Source organism: Pleurodeles waltl, chromosome 12 (assembly GCF_031143425.1).
Source record: "Pleurodeles waltl isolate 20211129_DDA chromosome 12, aPleWal1.hap1.20221129, whole genome shotgun sequence".
NCBI classification, from domain to species: Eukaryota; Metazoa; Chordata; class Amphibia; order Caudata; family Salamandridae; genus Pleurodeles; species Pleurodeles waltl.
Window position 1 is genome coordinate 272,959,891 of NC_090451.1, and position 17,637 is coordinate 272,977,527.

At 47.7% G+C, this 17,637-nt stretch overlaps 1 protein-coding gene across 1 annotated transcript in view; it reads right to left on the minus strand.

Annotated features, from left to right (window-relative positions):
- The window catches only part of NUP93 (nucleoporin 93), a 305,671-nt gene that overhangs the window by 200,041 nt on the left and 87,993 nt on the right, over positions 1-17,637 (minus strand). The window contains exon 4 of the mRNA XM_069215817.1: positions 12,085-12,147. Within this exon, the coding sequence (XP_069071918.1) occupies positions 12,085-12,147 (63 nt within the window). The remainder of the gene's footprint in view (positions 1-12,084; positions 12,148-17,637) is intronic.

Here is a 17,637-nt window from a genome sequence, read left to right on the forward strand (position 1 = left end):
CAAAACATACTTTAAATACATTATGCTACTCCCATAAAAGCTTTAGTTAATAGCAGAAGGTTCACACCTGAGGCCAACTGCTGAGAAGATCTGATGGAGTTGCAACACGGTATCAGAGCGCTCAAAAATAATGTGACCAAAGAGACAGTAAGTCCTCCAAGGTTAAATGATATGTAATTTATATTTTATTGAATGAATCAAAGATGACAAATCTACAATGCAGCTACACAGCCAATACGTGTTTTACAAGTTACTTACCTTCGGTAACGATATATCTGGTAGAGACATATTCTAGTTGCAGATTCCTCACCTTTGAATTTCCCCAGGCGTCAGTCTGGGTCCAGAGATTTTTCTTCAAGCAGTACCTCTGCACGCCGTCATGTGGCGTCGGTCGACTACGCGGGCGTCGTAGTCACCGTGATGACGCTGCGGTCACATATAGGCACCACCCCGGCGCGCTGACGTCAGTTTCTTTTCACGATTTTTCACGCCAGTACTGCGCAGCCATGAAGAACACGGAGAATGGTGCGCCAACTAAGGCCCTTAAAGGGAAGTTCCTGTCCCTAGAAATCAGTTTGTAGTGCGGGGAGGATGGGCGGGTCGGTAAGGAATCTACAACTAAAATATGTCTCTACCAGATATATTGTTACAGAAGGTAAGTAACCTGTTCATCTGATAGAGACTTCTAGTTGCAGATTTCTCACCTTTGAATAGATACCCGAGCAATACCATCCCTGGTGGTGAGCTACGAACCAAGATCACACCAAGAAGCCCTGCAGGACCGAACGGCCAAAGTAGCCATCCCTGCGGACCTGATTGTCCAGGCAGTAGTGTCTGGTAAAAGTGTGCAGAGATGCCCACGTTGCTGCCTGACAGATGTCCAGGACTGGAACGCCTTGTGCTAGCGCTGTGGTAGCAGCAGTAGCTCTGGTGGAGTGAGCACGCAAACCTTCAGGGGGTTGCTTCTTAGCCAGAGCATAGCACATTTTGATGCATAAGCGAACCCATCTTGAAATGGTCCACTTCTGCACCACCTTCCCCTTCTTTGCACCCACATATCCCACAAAGAGTTGATCATCCACCTGGAAGTCTTTGGTACGATCAAGGTAGAACGCCAATGCTCTTTTTGGATCCAGGACGTGGAGTCTCTCCTCTTCATGTGAGGGATGTGGGGGTGCATAAAAGGTAGGCAAAGTGATGGACTGCCTGAGATGGAAGGGTGTCACTACTTTAGGTAGAAAAGAAGCCCTTGTGCGAAGTACCACTTTGTCAGGAAAGGGGGCTTAGATGAAAGAGATTGGAGCTCACTTACTCTGCGGGCAGAGGTGATGGCAACTAAGAAGACAGCTATGATGGTTAAGAGCCGTAAAGTTCTGCTGTGAAGCGGCTCGAATGGGGCACACATAAGGTATGTTAAGACTAGGTTCAGATCCCATTGGGGCATGATGAATGGGATAGGAGGAAAAAGATGTGTGAGGCCTTTAAGAAAACTCCCAACAATGGGAGATTTGAATAAAGAAGGTTGATCTGGTAACCTCAAGAAAGCAGAGAGATATCCCTTAAGGGTGCCCAGGGTAGAGCCTTGTTGGACAAGGGAAAGAATAAAGAGAAGAATTTGAGAGAGAGGAGCAGATAGAGGATCAACAGATTTGTCGATGCGCCATGCCACATATTTCCTCCAATGACAGGCATATACAGTTTTGGTTGAGTGATGTCTGGCTGCCAAGGTGACGTTACAGACTTCAAGTGGTAGGTCAAAAGACGTCAACTGTCTCCACTCAATCTCCACACAAGAAGGCGGAGGGTGGACAGGTTCGGGGGGATGACCCTCCCCTGCTGATGCGACCGAAGATCTTCCCAAAGAGGCAGTCTGATCAGAGGAGCTATGGCCATGCTCAAGAGCTCGGTATACCAGACTCTTCGTGTCCAGTTCAGAGCCACCAGGACTACTTGGGCCCGGTCTTGCCTGATCTTCTTCAGAACTCTGGGCAGAAGTGGTATGGGGAGAAAGGTGTACAGAAGGCTTAGTTCCACTTGTGACAAAAAGGGTCACCGATCGAGTGCCCCCTTGGAAACTCCAAAACACAAAACAGCTGACATTGCACGTTCTCTACGGAGGCGAACAAGTCTAACCAAGGTTCTCCCCACTGAAGGAAGAGACCTTGCGCTACCTCCGGATGGAGACACCATTCGTAATCAACCATGCATTGTTGGCTGAGTTCGCCTGTCCTGGCATTCAGGGAGCCCGATAGGTGTTGAACCACCAGGGAAACGCCCTGATGTTCCAGCCAAGTCCAGAGGAGAAAAGCCTCTTGACAAAGGGTCCACGACCCCACTCTGCCTCGTTTGTTGCAGTACCACATGGTGGTGGTGTTGTCTGTGAACACCTGCACTGCTTTCCTTTTGAGAGAGGGAAGAAATGCTTTTAATGCTAGTTGAATTGCTCGGAGCTCCAGAAGGTTCATATGGAGCCCGGTTTCAGCCAGAGGCCTCTGATCTCCACCTCGCCCATGTGGCTGCCCCATCTCAGGAGTGACGCATCTGTCACCACTGTAAGATCTGGTTGGGGAAAGGAAAGGGATATGCCTTTGACCCAATCCTGATTCGTTAACCACCACTGCAGGTCTCTCGCAGTTCCTTCCGCGATCTGGACCTTGTTGAAGAGATTCCCCTGATGCTGCGCCCACTGGAACTTCAGGTCCCACTGCAGAGCCCGCATACGCCAGCTGGCCTTTTGAACTAAATTGATGCAGGAGGCCATGAGGCCCGGCAGCCTCAGAGTCATTCTCACCGAAATCCAGCATAGAGGCTGAAAAATCGGTATCATAGCTAGAGTATCCTGGACTCGCTTTTCTGGAGGATACGCCCTAAACTGCACTACATCTAGACCGGCTCCAATGAAAGGGAGCGTCTGAGGAGGAGTCAGGTGCGACTTCGGCAAGTTGATACTGAACCACAGCGAATGCAAAAGGTTTGCCAAAGTCTGGAGGTGGGAGACGACTGTCTGGGGCGAGTTCGCCTTCAACAGCCAATCATCTAGGTAGGGGAAGACTGGAACCCGTAATCTGCGCAGGAGAGCTGCCACCACTACCATCACTTTCGTGAACATCCGAGGGGCACAGGTAAGGCCAAAAGGGAGCACGGTGAACTGAAAGTGCTCATGGCCTACCAGGAATCGTAGGTAACGTCTGTGGGCCGGCAAGACGGGGATGTGGAAGTATGCGTCTTGCAAGTCCAACGCTACTATTCAGTCTCCTTGGCCCAGGGCAGATAGGACCTGAGCCAATGTCAACATTTTGAACTTCTCCTTCTTGAGGAAGAGATTGAGGGACCGAAGATCTAATATAGGATGAAGACCCTTGCCCTTTTTCGGCACCAGAAAGTAGCAGGAATAACAATCACAACCTACCTCTGGCAAAGGGAACCTCTCTATAGCTCCTTTGGCCAAAAGGACTTGGACTTCCTCGTGAAGAAGTGCCATATGATCTCCGATATGAAACTGTATGAAGGTGGCATGGCTGGAGAAGATGTCTCTAAGAGGAGGGAGTAGCCCCTTCGGACAATCTGGAGGACCCACCTGTCTGAGGTAATGGATTGCCATTTGGGCAGGTGATGGCAAATCCTGCCACCAATTGGTTCCTGGTGTACCCGCAGATTAGGAAGGTTTGGAGGTTGAGGTGGGGCGGGAGTGGATTGGGCGACCCGCTGACTCCCTGATCCCCGGGAGCGTGGGATCCCACGTCCGTACAGGGGCTGTGTAGCATGCGCGGGCCGATTGCTAGGGGAGAAGAACGCGGTTGGGTGACCCTTCTGTAGCAACGAAAGGGGCGAAAGGCAGACTGATGGGGTCTAGCAGCAGGCGCGAGGCCAAGGGACCGGGCCATGGCTTGGGAATCCTTGAAGCGCTCGAGCGCCAAGTCCGCCTTGTCTCCAAAGAGACGTGTGCCATCAAAGGGCATGTCCCTCAGAGATTGCTGGACATCCCCTGAGAAGCCATTTGTTCTCAGCCAGGCATGGCGTCTCAATTCCACAGTCGATGCAACTGATCTGCCCAGAGAGTCGGTCGTATCCAACCAACAACGAATCGTGAACTTTGCTGAGTCCCTCCCATGTGTCACGGCTTAGGAAAGGACAGTCCAGGCCTCCTTTGGAACTCTAGGCAGCACTTGCGCGACCGTATCCCAGAGAGTATGGGAATAGTGGCCCAAAAGGCATGCAGTGTTCACGGAACGCAGCACTAGACTGGTAGAAGAAAACATCTTCTTCCCCAAGTTGTCCAGTCTTTTTGATTCCCTATCCGGGGCTGCAGTAGGGAATAAGCCCAATGAAGATGAAGCCTGGATGACAAAGCTCTCAGGCATGGGATGTTGAGTGAGGAATTTGGGGTGTGATGGTGCAGATCTATGGCGGCGTGCAATCATCCTATTCACAGGAGCCCCTGTGCTGGGTTTGGACCAGATACACAAGATGACGTCCGTCAGTGACTCGTTTAACGGGAAAAGGGGTTCGGAAGAGGAAGAACCCGGTTGAAGCACTTTGGTTAGGAGATTAGTCCTAACCTCCATAGAAGGAAGCTTGAGGTCCAAGACTTCAGCCGCTCTTCTTACCACCACTGAGTATGAAACTCCCTCCTCCGTAGCCACGAAGTGGGAGGGAGTATGCCAGCGTTAGGGGAGGTGTCCAGACCACTGGTGTCACCCAATTCCTCTACCCAGTCCTCGTTAGAGTCAAGCTGGTATTCCAAAGGTTTCAGCTGCCCCTCTACACTCTCCCCGTATCAATACCCAAATGTATCAGGATCCAGATCAACCCTGAGCCCAGGAGAGCCCATGGAGAACGCAACTGGCATTGATCAACGCCGTTCCAGCTCTGGGTCATTGGGTATAAGTATAGGATCGACGTCAATTCTGGGCACAATCAGCGTCGGGAGCATCAACATCTGACCCAAAGCCGGGGAAGGTCGCGCTGGTACAACCGGCATGGGGACAGATCCAGAAACGTATCTGGAGGGACCCCCCGGAGTCAGGGCCGAAGCCAACGACTTGGAACCCGAGGGGGCCCCTACTAACTCACCTGGGCCCGAGGGCGGGGCACATGGCCTCATAGAATTCTTTCAGTTTGGTAGGGGTGGCGCCGGCACCTGGGAAGTCGGGGAAACGCTGAGCGGACCCAGATGCAGGCTCCGATGGCGGAGGCCTAGAGCGTCAACGCTCTTCCCGCATCGCATCATCCGGTTGACGGGGTGAAGTTGAAGAACGTTTATCCTTCTTAGACTTCTTTTTCTTGTGACCCGAATGCCCGGAAGACTTCGAGGATGAAGAGTGGTGGTGATTCCGCAGGAGGTCTCGAGGCTTTCCTCCCGATCGAGACCGGGAGCCACGTGTCGGGCCGCCAGCAGCTTTATGGACTGCTTCCTCAAAGCTTTCGGATTCATGACCCGACACTCGGAGCACGACTTCGGGTCATGATCACGCTCCAAGCAATAGAGAACATAAGGTGCGGATCCGTCAACGACACAGTTCAGTGACAGGAGTTGCAGGGTTTGAAGCCGGTCTTACGTGACATCCCTCGACGCATCCACAATATTGTCACAAAAACTTCGACAAGAAAGTCGTTGGTAGTCAAAAAATGACAGGTAGCTCTTTCTCTGGATCGCAAAGGCTGGTGCCGAAAGAAAAGAACTGATGTCAGTGTGCCGGGGTGGCAAGTATATATGACCCCGATGTCATCGCGGTGACCGCGACGCCAACGACAGATGCAGAGTCGACAGACGCCACCTGATGGCGCACAGAAGAAAAATCTCCGGATCCAGACTGACGCCTGGGGAAATTCAAAGGTAAGGAATCTGCAACTAGAAGTCTCTATCAGATTTCTCCTATTGGGCTTCCTCAAGGCTAATGTAGCTAACTGCTTAACTATCAATGAATATGGTGTGGATCAACTATTAGGAAGTATTCATAAAGTAGGTCATGAAGATATGAGCAGCTGATGTCCAAAAGTTACTCTAGAGGACAGCCTCATTTATAGTGGAATATATATATATATGGGTTGATGCCCAAGACGGCTAAGAACATATGACTGGTCTATGGGATGGTCAAGGGTCCTGTTGGTTCCGTTTACATGACTGCCATGAATGGAAGCTGGCATTTCAGAAATTGGGCATTTAACTGTTGGAGGCATATGAACCATCTGTGCTCTGGTCATTGACTTCTAATGGTCATAAACAAAGGGCTGCATAAATCCACATCAAGGAACAGCACAGATGGGGAAAACAATGAGTCAACTAGACTCAAGTTTGCAATCAGTTTGGCAGATCTATAGTTACTGCATAGGATGGATAATTCGCTTATTTTTATTGAGTGACACATGGCTCATTCTCTAGGCTGATTATTGCTTTGCCCCTGCAGAATACTAAATTGCAAAGTACCTTGCACATATTTCGAACCATTCCTACCTCCTACGGTCAATGGGTTAATTTCCCCAAAAAAGCAATTATGGGTGGAGTTTAAATGCACATGAACAACAAGATCACTTTAAAGTAATCACTCTATTTCACTATATGCAGACATTCTCATCTATTTGACCATCAACTTGATACTGGAGTTGATCTGCAGTGCTCTGGATACGTTTGAAGCACTCTCAGGCCTACTTATCAACTGTGCAAAATCCTGCTTACTTCCACTGACAGAAAACTCTGCAAGTAAACCTGCAGTGGTGAGATCGCTCCTAATTGCAGTCACATTATATTCAGGTAATGGGGGTGCACATCTACAGGACCCAGAGGACGTTAAAGAAGGGAATCTAGACATAATTATAGCATCTCTTGGCTCCTCCTCTAACCTCTTGGAAAGGCTTCAGCTGTCCCCAGTGGACGTGTGGCATTGTCCAAAATGGTGGCTTTACCATGCCTATCATATCCATTTGCTAATATACTCCTGATATTGAGCTGTACGGTATACCACAAATCTAGCAATAAACTGAACTAATCTGGAGCACAGTCAGACACAAGTTGGCCCTAGACAAAGTGTTCCTCTTTCTTCCTCTGGTTGCACCAGATTACAAGTCATACTACTCAGCGGCACAGCTCCAATGAATGATGACTTTGATCATACACTATGAGGTAGAATACTTCTTGCGATGCGCGTCTAAGCTGTCCAGTCTACAGAGCCTTCTGGGTGACAGGTCCCGAGCAGCCCATGTACTTCTTCCTCATGTTGATCACCACTGCTGGAATCGGCTCGTCGCAGGGCATGAGGATGAAATGCTTACTCACCGGGTCTCCTGCTCTGGTGCCTGCCTGGATTTGTGAAGGCAGTGGGTCAAGGCCTCCTTTATGACCATCGGGCAGTTAACAGGCAGAACTCCGCTGAGCCCAGGGAAAAACTGAGGGAGTCCTTGATACTGAACCGGAGACCGACATGCCCTACACACATTGCTGACATGGAGCCTACAACATCAAAAGGGTTACAAATGTGTATCACGTGCTTTAGAAGGGTGAGACGAGGCATCTGCCAGGCCTAAAGCTTCAATGGGTACAGGACCTCCAGATCGACCTCTCTTATAACAACTGCTCTATGATTCTTAGCCACAACCACAAAATCTTGAGAAATGTGTGATTTCAGTTAATACAGTTTAACTATGCGCACCACAAGTACCCAACTTCTACCAGGCTGTGCTAATTGTTTGACTCTCCATCGCACAGAAACCTCAGATATGTCTAAGAACTGGCAGGCTTCTTCCACAGAACATGGTAGTGCATCACTAGCCAACCGTTTTTGAATAAAATATGCAAAGTGGTTACACTTGTGGTGGGTAGACATCACATTACTACACTGAGAACATGCCTACTGAGACTAATGCCCCACCGGAAAGTGGACAAAGCAAGCAGCGAATGTATCGATCTTGGCTTTGTGTTTGCAAATCATGCAATCACAAAGAACTGAAAGTATAGCGTCCCTCTATCCTTGAGCAGATGGATATCTGAGCTCAGGATGTGGGCTCAGGCGGAGGACAACGTAGTGAGAAGCCTCAAAAACAGAGCCAGAAAACAAGTCCATCTCTGGCTGGGACATTATACTGCAGTCCTGAAGACTGGATATGATCTAAGACCCCAATAGACCACTGCTGCAGGTCCCCAATTGTTATAGTGTGCTCGCATTGCTCCATATATTAACTCTATAGAAAATGGTCGCTGTCTTTTTCTTTGCTCGGTACATCCAGGTGCTCCCACTGCGTGCCCCCCTCTCTCATTGTGGCCAGGGTACGCTAATGCACAATTTAACAAGTAAGCCACCTCTATACACTACAGCACACACACACACAACAGTGTCTATAATGTTTTCTAATGCTGAGTTGCCTCCTTGAGCTGCCTTGCAAATTAGAAAGTATATTGTGAAGTGCCTTAGGTGCATGGCATAAGAATAACTTACACCTAGCATCATTTAACAAATGTTCATGATAAGGACAATGAGCAATTAAAAAAAAAAGAAAATGATCCGTATAGCGTAGACCACTTGGCTCACGTGACAACTCACTATTCTGAAGAAAATATTGGCTCAGTGGCCTCTGGAGAAATATTATAATAAATCAATCCTTTAGGTACAGGCAAAATCGACAGCCATTAAGAATTTACAGTTTAGGGTACAAAATGTGAGACATTTAGAATGAGAGTCGTTGCAACTGGAAGCATATTTCAAGAATCCAAGAGCACAATATATTGCTTAAGAGGAAAAGCAATGCTTGGTCTCTGGCAAGGTCAAGACAAACACATGGCTACACACTTTTACATGATATGGGAACCCAGATGGTTAGTTGTTCGTGCAATGCTCTATACTCGATATAACAATGAAAGATACTTGGAAATAGTGAATGTCTTTACAAAAGTCAGCAGTAACTCAGGGATAACTCAAGGTTTTGTGCACTTCTATCCTTCATTACACAGTTGTGGTCTAGGATGCAGAAGTGATGCCCGTATCCACCTTCTAGAAGCTGTTGTTCCTCATGATAATTGTACAAGATAGGAAGGAACTAGTAGTTTTGTTGCAGATGAGATACTAAAAGATTTGTCTCAGCTACAAGCAGCGAAAAAGCTGAGTCCAAATAGGTTCCTGGCTGTTCAAAATATTAATAACTCAGGTGCAGGTACACCTACTCCTATAGATTTTCAGGTACCTACAAGTCAATTCATGTTCGGTTTCGTTTGTCAGGCACAATCTCCAACACCACCTCTGTCTTTATGACACAGGAGACGGGCCATATGTGATTTAGCATATAGAAGCTGTAAAGACTTGACAGTGGCATTTTATTACCAGGGTATTGGATGTGTTGAATTGTGGACTACAGTTAATAAACGGAGAAAAGACTGCTGTGGAAGGAACAAATTGAAATTTAATGAATGGGGTGAATTCTTTTTACATTATAGCTGGTGCTCTCAGGTTGCTGTATAAGATGAGATTCTCTTAAAGGAGGTCTTATAAGAGGCCCTGTAGTAGAGGCAATGCAGAATTTCCCTATACTCAGATGATATCCTGTTAAGTGCAGTAGGCTCCTTAAATGTAATCCCCAGAATAATTACCAATTTTAGGGTATACAGTAAATAGATTTCAAAATTAAATGTGACAAATCTAAACCATTTGAAAATGGGTCGAATGTTTCTTAGTGGAGCGACACAGGTGGAAACTCCTGAAGTCCCTGCCAGGGTTTCTGTATTCATCTCTTAGGTGATAGGTCTTACATCCCTCAGCAAAATTAAACTGACAGTTCCTACAATCCGATTCATTCAGGTAATGAAAACTCAGGAGCAACAAAGAAGTTTCAATTATAGTGTGATCCATTTAACATTATGGGGGTTATTACAACTTTGGAGGAGGTGTTAATCCGTCCCAAAAGAGACGGTAAAGTGACAGATATACCACCAGCCGTATTACAAGTTCCATAGGATATAATGGACTCATAATACGGCTGGTGGTATATCAGTCACTTTACTGTCACTTTTGGGACGGATTAACACCTCCTCCAAAGTTGTAATAACCCCCTATATGTCTGTTACAGTGTGTCAAACTGCAGCAACCAAGATTGCTTCAACCTAATGATGCTACTAATGTAACAACAAAAAATTTAAATGTAACCAATAAAATGAAGATGTTCCTGCCCTTGTGTACCTACTTAACCACCTTGAGGTTCTGTGGCTGTGCTGTGATTAAATGGGTTGGTAAATTCACCAGTAGGGCTAAAGCTGATCTACAAGGCTTCTCAATTCCATGTTCAAGCAGTTCATCCATCCCAGTTTTTTTTTTTGTATTACCACTGCCACGTGTAATTCAGAATTTACATCGGAATTAACAGGAGTACACGTGTTAAGGCACCATGCACAGCAAGCATTAGCAGGCAACAGGTTAGACTTTAATATATGCAAATAATGACATTCACAAAGCTGTTCGCATGTTTTAACTCAAAAAGCCAGTCCTACTGGCTCTGGTGATGCTGGTTTATTTTACTACATCTATCTGCGTGTAAAGGGAGAAAAAGGACAAAAGATGTGTACCCTCAGACGGAGCAACTAGGATTCATTAATGTCAAAACTTTATCAGTTCTAGAATCAGCTAAGCCCTTCTGTTTTTCTTAACAGTATATGACCAGTAAGCTTACTTATTGGGGCTTTCGTCCGTCCCTTTTTTATCAATCTGTCCGTTATTGTGTCACTCACATTTTTCTTCTGCCCACTACTGCGTGGGGCAATGGGTTAGCTCATTTGAGCCACAGACTTACTTCATTCTGTCCTTTCATGTGGAACACATACATAAAGCAGTTCTCTTCGGTGCCACGGACTACTATGGCAATGTGTGTTTTTTGGAACCAAAAAAATATTTTGCTCTTAAGTCCTTTTCTTTTTAGATTAACGAGGGTCAAGCAGCTTCCCAAACAAAATTTTGCGAAAATCTTGTAAACACAAAAAGATGCGCAGACAAAGCTAAAAGACTGACTTCAGATGCAAGACCCAAGGCTTGGTCAATGCTTGTTTTTTATTAAAGAGGCTCTGCAGTTTCATGTGTAATGTGCCTAATGTAAGTTTCTATAAATATCCAGTCCATAGCCACTAGAAGATGTAAATGTACGCAAATTGTATTTGCACAATAAAAATAGATTACAGACAGCACTGTTAAGCTTCGTCCATATGCCTGGAACTTGTCCAAGATAAAGTGAGGGGCAGGTTGCTGACCTGCAATTATTTTCAGATAACCTAAATGTCCATTACAATAAGTCAACAAAAAAACTCAGAATTTGTTTTACATGTTGCTACAACGTACCTCTGCATGGGTCCCATCTAAATTACTTTATTTTTATACAGCTGTCATTAATACAACAAGGCAATCTTATAAATCCTTTTCATCAAGTTAACCTCAAAATTCACAATTTTCAAAAAGGATTTGCAAAGTCTGAATAATATTTCTATCACACATTGTTAAACGTAATACACAGTTACACTTCAATATTACTATTTCTACCACATATGCTCACAAGAGTGGGTGTCACAGAGGGCTCAGAAAGTGACATTTACCATTTACCAGTCTAGGCCCACTAATTCTCATATTTGAAGGGCATGACTATACTTAGAAGTGTCACCGAAGCACAATTCACTTTTGTATTTTCCACTTCGATTTTTTTCTTATAAATATATAACTTCGGTTCGTTGCTTGTTTTCCAAACCACTTCTTCCTGTTTAACTTAATCTTAAACAGCCCTAAGGGCACCCCAGACAAACTAAAATACAACCATTCTTCACAACTAAAACTATTCATCAAGCTTAAACAACACAAAATCATTTATTCAGTATGGTCAGCACCAGAGCAGAACGTCTCTTATGTGGTAAATAAGCACATCTACTGCTACCAATGTCACCTTTACTGTGATTTTCTCAAGCGTGCAAAGAACACTTCAACATGATAAAGACAAATGGATTAGCATTGCCAATGTTTCTCTTTTTTTATTCCTTGTATTTGAGGGCTGGTTTGTATGACATGTCAGCAGAAAAAATAAATCCCCCCCAATAAACTAACCGACAACGGGCAACTGCAGCACACTCACCCTTTTTCTGGATTCCTCAATAGCAGAGAGCAATGCGTTATCTTTCTCGTTCTTCAAAAATCCCTGTAGAAAACAAGAGAAATATTTGAAGGCTGGCTGTTTTATCATTAAACGGCCTGGATGTCTACTTTGTCTTGCATTTTACCGTAAGCACACTTACATTTTAGCTTTATCTTTTACCATTTGATAACTGAACTTTATTGTTAATTCACTTGACGCGTACAGCTTCGTCATTATCATAAACATGTGTCACTCTTTAATCATCCCTTTCACTTTTACAGCAAACTGTGTAGACATTAGGATAAGGTCTTGACTACTGCTCTTGCTTACGTTGTAGGAAAGTACCATCTTCCTTGGCACTGCCCCATTTTTCACATGTATGTCAGTATGTTTTTGCCTGTCTCACTGGGATCCTCCTGGTCAGGACCCCAGTGCTCATAATTTATGGCCTAATGTGTATGCCTGTGTAGTGCCGGTGTCACTGAGGCTCTGCTAACCAGAACTTCAGTGCTTATGCTCTCTCTGCTTTTAAATTTGTCACTGTAGGCCACTGACTTCATTTACCAATTTCAATTGGCATACTGGACCCCCTTATAAAGTCCCTAGTATATGGGTACCTAGATACCCAGGGCATTGGGGTTCCAGGAGATCCATATGGGTTGCAGCATTTCTTTTGCCACCCATAGGGAGCTCAGACAAACCCTTACACAGGACTGCCACTGCAGCCTGCGTGAAATAACACACACATTATTTGACAGCCAATTTAATTGCACTTAAGTAACTTATAAGTCACCTATATGTCTAACCTTCACTTGCTGAAGGTTAGGTGCAAAGTTACTAAGTGTGAGGGCACCCTTGCACTAGCAAAGGTGCCCCCCCTCATAGTTCAGGGCCATTTCCCCGGACTTTGTGAGTGCGGGGACGCCATTACACGCGTGCACTACATATAGGTCAATACCTAAATGTAGCTTCACAATGGTAACTCCAAATATGGCCATGTAACATGTCTAAGATGTCCCCCCATTACAAATCTGGTATTGGGGAGCCAATTCCATGCATCCTGGGAGCTCCAGCATGGACCCCCAGTACTGCCAAACCAGCTCTCTGAGGCTTTCACTGCAGCTACAGCTGCTGCCACCTCACAGACAGGGTTCTGCCCTCCTGGGCTCTGGGCATCCCAGTCCCCGGAAGGCGGAACAAAGCATTTCCTCTGAGAGCAGGGGGTTACACCATCTCCCTTTGGAAATAGGTGTTAAAGGCTGAGGAGGGGTAGCTTCCCCCAGCCTCTGGAAACACTTTGAAGGGCACAGATGGTGCCCTTCTTGCATAAACCAGTCTACACCGGTTCAGGGACTCCTTCTCCCCTGCTCTGGCGGGAAACTGGACAAAGGAAAGGGGAGTGACCACTCCCCTGCCCATCACCACCCCAGTGGTGGTGCGTGCCAGAGCTGCTCCAGTGTGTCCCAGACTTCAGCCATCTTGCTTTGCAAGGTGTGGGGGCATTCTGGAGGGCTCTCAGTGGCCAGTGCCAGCAAGTGACGTCAGAGACCCCTCCTGATAGGTTCATACCTGATAAGGTAGCCAATCCCCCCTCTCAGGGCTATTTAGGGTCTCTCCTGTGGGTTCTCTTCAGATTCTGCTTGCAAGTTTCCTTCAGGAACCCCCTGCAAAAACTTTAGACTCTTCTGACCTCGAATAAACCGCAGCCTGCTCCAAGAAACGCTGTAACTGCAACAAAGTTTCTACAAGAGACACTTTTCTTCAGTAACCTCAGCTCCAAGTCAGCAAGTGCAACAGTTTCCACAGTGTGCACGCTCTGGGGACTCCCTATCTTCATCCTGCACCAGAAGGATCAAAGAAATCTCCAGTGGAGTGACGGAGTCACTCCCCTGCTCCAAACAGGCACCTTCCAAGACGACGACCGGTTCCCTGGGACTCCTCTCACAGCGACAAGCGTGCTCCTAAGGACACAGATGGTGGACATCATCGACATAGACTGTCCTGAGGTCCTGCTGACGCAATTTGGAGGAGGTAAGACCTTGCCTTCCCCAAGAGCGACGGTACCCCTGTGTACTGCCTCTTCTCCTCCTGCGGCCTCTGTGCACTCTTTACAAAATTCCTTTGTGCAAAGCCTGGCCCAGCTCCCCAGCACTCCATCCTTCGACGCTCAACTCGTTGAGTTGTTCTCCGACGGCGTGGGACCTTCTTTTGTTGTGCTGCATCAACCACGTTTTGCACCTTCTTTGAAACCAGGTCCTACGGCTCCTGGGGGTGCTAGCTGGCATCCTGAGGGCTCTCTAAAGTGCTGCGAGCCCCGTCTTCCTCCTCACACAGAGTTGAGGCCCCCAGGTCCCTCCTGGGTCCATCCAGCACCATGTTGATGCAAAATGCACTTTTTGTCGTAGCCAAGGCTTGTTGGCACCTTCCAACATGAAATCTCATCTGCAACGATCTTCACGCCGTGGGACAACCCTTCGCATCAAACAGGAACCCGCTGGCATCTTCCTAGGGTGCATTTCTGCAGTCTTCGACTAACCGGGGACTCTTCTTTTGCACCCTCTTCTGGGTTGGCAGGGGCTCCTGTCCTTCCTGGAACTTCTTTCAGCTTCTGGACTTGGTCCCCTTCTTTTGCAGGCCTTCAGGTCCAATAATCTAGCAGTTGTTCTTTTGCAGACTTGGTTGGCTGCTGCAAAATCCCAAAAACGAGGTGCAGTGTGTCCTAAGGAAAATTGCAGTACTTTACTCCTGTTTTTCTGGGCTCGGGTAATTTACTTACCTTTACTGTATATTCTTACTCTACACTTGTCTAGGGGGGAATTTGTGATTCACATTCCACTTTCTTAGTATATGGTTTGTGTTGCCCCTAGACCTATTTTTTCCCATTGTATTCTATAGGATTTCCTACTTTTTGCATTGTTCTAGGACTATTTACTTGTCTAATTTTGGTGTCTAGTGTATATATTGTGTAATACTTACCTCCATAAGGAGTATTGTCTCTAGGATATTTTTGGTACTTTGTCACCCAAATAAATACCTTTACTTTTGGTAACACTGAGTATTGTCTTTACTTGTGTACAAGTACTGTGTAACTATAAGTGGTATTGCAGGAGCTCTGCATGTCTCCTAGTTCAGCCCAAGCTTCTCTGCTATAGCTACCTCTATCAGCCTAAGCTGTTAGAACACTACTGCTTCACTAATAAGGGATAACTGGACCTGGTATAAGGTGTAAGTACCCAAGGTACCCAGTACAAACCAGGCCAGCCTCCTACATACATCTTACTTAATAATCAGTTCTTCACTTCTACTAGATTTCTAACTCACCACTATTCTTCTGGTTTGCCTCTTCAAGTTGTGAAGAAACTAGAAGTCCTAAATTCACAACGGTTCCACCCTTGTCTCCCTTTCTTAATTAAACATAGTTTGATAGTTTTGTAATGTACAATACACGTTACACCTGTGGCTTCATAAGCATTAATCTTTCCATACCAAACTAAATCAATCAATCAATCAAGAAATTTGTATAGCGCGCTACTCACCCGGAGGGTCTCAAGGCGCTGGGGGGGGGGGGGGGGGGGGGGGGGGGCGCTACTGCTCAAACAGCCAGGTCTTGAGTTGCTTCCTGAAGGAGAGGTGGTCTTGGGTCAGACGGAGGTGGATGGGGAGGGAGTTCCAAGTCTTGGCTGCCAGGTAGGAGAAGGATCTTCCTCCCATGGTGGCTTTTCTAATGCGAGGCACGGCGGCGAGGGCGTGGCTGGTCGATCGTAGCTGGCGGGTGGGAGTGTAGAAGGTCAGGCGGTTGTTGAGGTACCTGGGGCCCAGGTCGTGGAGGGCCTTGTGTGCGTGGGTGAGGAGGCGGAACGTGATTCTCTTGCTGACGGGGAGCCAGTGCAGGTCTCTCAGGTGTCCGGAGATGTGGCTGTGTCGGGGGATGTCAAGGATGAGGCGTGCGGAGGCGTTCTGGATGCGTTGGAGTCTTTTCTGTAGTTTGGCCGTGGTTCCGGTGTAGAGGGTGTTACCGTAGTCCAGTCGGCTGGTGACGAGTGCCTGGGTGACCGTCTTCCTGGTTTCGGTGGGGATCCATCGGAAGATCTTTCGGAGCATGCGTAGGATGTTGAAGCATGATGATGAGACGGCGTTGACTTGTCTGGTCATCGAGAGGGAGGAGTCCAGGATGAAGCCCAGGTTGCGTGCGTGGTCCGTTGGTTTGGGTGCGCTGCCCAGGGCCAGGGGCCACCAGGAGTCGTCCCTGGCAGAGGGTGATGATCCAAGGATGAGGACTTCCGTCTTGTCTGAGTTCAGTTTCAGGCGGCTGTTCATCATCCACTCGGCTACGTCTTTCATCCCTTCGTGCAGGTTGGTTCTGGCGGTGGCTGGGTCGTTGGTGAGGGAGAGGATCAGCTGGGTGTTGTCGGCGTAGGAGATGATGTTGAGGTTGTGATGGCGTGCGATGGCTGCGAGGGGGCTCATGTAGACGTTGAAGAGGGTGGGGCTGAGTGATGATCCTTGTGGTACGCCGCAGATGACTTCGGTGGCCTCGGATCTGAACGGGGGGAGGCGGACTCTCTGGGTTCTTCCGGTGAGGAACGAGATGATCCACTCTAGTGCCTTCTCTTGAATTCCGATGTTGCTGAGGCGCTGCACTAGGGTGCGGTGGCAGACAGTGTCGAACGCTGCGGAAAGGTCCAGGAGGATGAGGGCCGCTGTTTCCCCGTTGTCGAGCAGGGCTCGGATGTCGTCAGTGGCTGCGATGAGGGCGGTCTCGGTGCTGTGGTTGGCTCGGAAGCCGGACTGTGAGTGGTCGAGGGCTCCATTAGTCTCGAGGAAGGCGGCCAGCTGTCTGTTGACGGTCTTCTCGATGACTTTGGCAGGAAACGGGAGGAGCGAGATGGGGCGGTAGTTCTTGAGGTCGGTGGGGTCTGCTGATGGTTTCTTCAGGAGGGCACGGAGTTCGGCATGCTTCCAGCTCTCCGGGTAGGTGGCGGTGTTGAAGGAGCAATTGATGATGTCCCGGAGATGGGGTGCGATGACGGAGTCGGCCTTGTTGAAGACGTGGTGGGGGCATGGGTCGGTTGGTGATCCGGAATGGATGGTGTTCATCGTGTGGATGGTGTCTTCGGTGCTGACCGGGGTCCAGGCGCGGAGGGTGGTGTTGGGGGGCGTCGGTTTGGTGGTTGGGTGCGTGGTCTGTGCGCCGAAGCTGTTGTGTATGTCGGCGATCTTGCGGTGAAAGAACGAGGCGAGAGAGTCGCAGAGGTCTTGTGAGGGGGTGATGTCGTTGTTTCCGGCGCTGGGGTTGGAGAGCTCTTTGACGATGCTGAAGAGTTCCTTGCTGTTGTGTGCGTTGTTGTCTAGTCGTACTTTTAATGCTGTCTTCTTGGTGGTGTGGATCAGCTGGTGGTGTTTACGGGACGCGTGCTTGAGGGCGGTAATGTTGTCTGTAATCGGGTTTTTTCGCCAGGCTTTTTCGAGGGTGCGGCAGTTCTTCTTGGAGATCTTGAGGTCGTTGTTGAACCAGGAGGCTTTCTTGCTGTTGGGTCTGATGGGATGGGTTTT